At 37.0% G+C, this 3,294-nt stretch overlaps 1 protein-coding gene across 1 annotated transcript in view; it reads right to left on the reverse strand.

The window, feature by feature from the left end:
- Window positions 1–574: 574 nt before the first annotated feature.
- The window catches only part of LOC101302315, a 4,836-nt gene continuing 2,116 nt past the window's right edge, over window positions 575–3,294 (reverse strand). The window contains exons 2-4 of the mRNA XM_004290185.1: window positions 1,443–1,504; window positions 1,220–1,324; window positions 575–951 (exon numbers count right to left, since the gene is read on the reverse strand). Coding sequence (XP_004290233.1) covers window positions 802–951; window positions 1,220–1,324; window positions 1,443–1,504 — 317 coding nt within the window. The 3' untranslated portion in view covers window positions 575–801. The remainder of the gene's footprint in view (window positions 952–1,219; window positions 1,325–1,442; window positions 1,505–3,294) is intronic.

The following is a 3,294-nucleotide window of genomic DNA, read 5'->3' on the forward strand; positions in this document are numbered from 1 at the left end:
ACTGAAATGGTCGGTAATACAAACTGATCTTTTTTTATGGTTCTTCTTGAACCTGTGTATGATATGACTAAAAATACACATGATAAACTCATAAAGACGATATAAATTTTAAACTAGAGATACATGTTGGGATTTTTCATCACAAGTTTCAAATAGAGTTAGGTGACGATTAGCCTATCTAGCTATAACAATAATCCTCTTGGCGTCCAAGTTCTGGGAATTCTTTGAGTTTAACCTAATTTCTTATTAGCAGAAGAAACGGGAAGAAGAGGTGAGAGGCGTCCTTACGTCCATAAAAGTCTCTTACTTTTTATTTTATTTTGGTAACAACATTTAACCTAAGTTAACCATGGTTTAGACTTAATTGATCCATGAGTGACATGTCATGTTTAAAACCCTTAGATTAAATAAAAAGTGTAGATTTTATGAACTTTACTAACTTTACCATTTGCTAACTTTAGAGAAGCCGGATCCTTCTTTGAGATGGATATGCGATACCTTAAATTATAATGCAATTTCAGTTTATGATTTTGGAAAGCTCATCAGTTGCACAAGTTAGCAAAGTTGGCGCTTTACTTCATAAGAGGCAGTTAATCATTTTATCTATATATAATTAGGTTTCCAAGCGCACCATAGTATTACAGCCAATGAGCCAAATTTCTGTAAGGTAGACCTTTTCTGTAAAGCTGAACTTGGAAAACAATAGAATTGACTGATGAGAAGTAAAGTAAGACAGACACTCATTTGAGATTGAAGTGTACAGCACCGAACTTGCCTTCCATCAGCTGGAATTCGTAGCGTTTACTTGTACTTCTCCATGATTCTTCTGGCTTCTTCTAGACTATCATCCACACCATTCTCCTTTGGTGTCTTGGTGGTGCCTCCAGTGCCCTTTGGTCCTTCATCCTTATTTAAAGCTATGAATACAAAATATGCAAGTCCCATTGTGGCCTGTTAACAGAATATGCTTAAATCATAACTAAAAGTAGCTATAATAATTGTGCCTCTTCAAAAGTTAGGATTGTGTATACAACTGCTAATGCCCTTTTACAAAATTTAGTACATATTAGAAATTTTAATATGAGTAAACTGTTCATGTCCTTGTAGGACCGGAAAAAGAAGTAGAATCACAGTCCAATAACCAAGTTGATATCAAAAGCTTACTTCATAGAAATAACAAATTTCCTATTCTTGAAGAAAGAAAGACTTGAGAACATACCAGCACAAAGAAAACTGTGGAAACGAAAGATTTGAGTACAAAGAGTGAAACGGACAATGCAACTATTGTCACAGAAATCCTTGCAATCGGTCTTGGTATAGAAGCCTAGCACCCAAAATCAACATATAAGCAGAATATCACAAATCATTAATCTCAACTAGAAACACAGAGAACACCATGCATTAAATTACAGATACAAATTTGAACAGGTACTAGAACTTACAGGGACAAGACTTGTTCCTGCCTCGATCCCATCTTTCCCAACATTCCATGCTGTTTGAAGAGCTGTTTTACATAATACATTTAGTTAAGACAGACAACACAGAACTCAACTGTAACTATTTGCCTCTTCATTCATGTAATGAGAAAGGCAATCTTGCTAAAGAACAGTAGCAACATGCAGATATAAACAAAGTAGTGAAAGTTATTCATGAGAAATTAGTGGAATTTTGATATGACAACTCGCTCACTTCAGCTTTGTTAGTTGGAAATAAGGCACATCCATGAGATTATAAGTGTGTGCAGGAGCACAAAAGAAGCTTTGATGATGTGTTGCCGTGTTGGTACTTTCATCAAACCAGAGTGAGTTTTCAGGAAAGCTAAGATGAGAGCTGATTGATAAGATGATGAACTGTTAAGTCTCTCCATTGGAAATAGGTTCTTGTGTACAAATGGGGTAAAACAATTAAACAAACCCAGGAAGGCCAATTAGGGAAGTCTTGCAGAGGGCAGACTTAAGAAATTAGTGCCAAGAGGATGGAGAGCTCAGCTCTGTGAATAAGAAGAAACATTTTAGAGAAGCTCACAAAACTGGAGCCTATATGACGGTAGTTTCTCATGGGGAGCAGGGTCAACAGTCCCAACATTCTGGTTCTGATTTCGACCAATTTTTCAACTTATCATTTCACATATTAAATCAACGTGTTCCTTGTATTTGGAGTAGGGCTTTTGGTCAGAGTAATGTGACTTAAGAATATATTATAAATGAATATGTTGCTTTAATATGAAAATGATAGCCCTTAACTGGAATGTCCGGGGTATTGAGAACTCAAGGATATACCGAGAGGTACATCCTAAGCTTTATAATTTCAAAGAAACTTGAAATCTATGAAACAACAAATGGATGATATATTTGATTAGATCAATCTTAGGAAAGTACAAACTGTGAACAAGAAGTCTGCACTAGAGAAAACTTACAAGAGCTAAAACAATACAAAGCAATCGACTTCGAAAGACTGTAGCAATCGACTTTCAAAGACTATGTAATCACTGCATTCCGATTCCAGAGAATGTCAAACAGAGTTATACCCTAATGTCGCTGAAGCAGGAGCCTGAGATAGATGACCAGTGAATACTTGTCTCCCAAATAGTTTCTACACTGCCATATCTTTTGGTCAAGAATTGGTCATTTGTTTGCAGCAAATTACCCATATCAGCGCCAATACTTTCCAATTACAATGCTCTTGCGATGCAAGGATTAAGTCTTGCAGTTAACAGAGAATGTGCTCTCTGGCGTATCCCAGACCAGGGTTTCCCAGAAAAGTTTGGACCAAAGCTGTTGAACAAAAGATTTTATTTATGGCTTTACTTCTATAATTTTTTGATGTGGCAAGAAATCGACCTGAAAGAGGCCTATATTTGATGTGGTTGAAGTTGTGGCAGCTGCTGGTATTTACATTGTGAAAAGAAGCATTGGAATAGTCTTAACAAAGCTTTGGCAGTCCGTGTTGATATATCATATTGATGTCTCAGTCTATGATCATAAGCATTATCATTAAATACATCTGTTGCATTAGATGGGACGAGTGTAATCCAGGAAAGGGGCTCACAGATTCCATTTAGGGACAAGTGTTCTGCAGGAAAGGATTCCATTTTGTGTAGTAGATAAAGATATTGGCTTCTGGGGAAAGAGGTAATGTTTCAACTTTCAATCACTGAAAAACTAATGAGCCGTGGAAATAGATTGGTGCAATGGAACAGTCATGTTTTCAAGAATGTACAACAGCAATTATGAGATTTTGTGTGTGTGTGTGTGTGTGTGGTGGGGTGGGGGGGGGGTGGGGGGGGGGGGGGGG

This window comes from Fragaria vesca, linkage group LG2 (assembly GCF_000184155.1).
Source record: "Fragaria vesca subsp. vesca linkage group LG2, FraVesHawaii_1.0, whole genome shotgun sequence".
Lineage (NCBI taxonomy): Eukaryota > Viridiplantae > Streptophyta > Magnoliopsida > Rosales > Rosaceae > Fragaria > Fragaria vesca.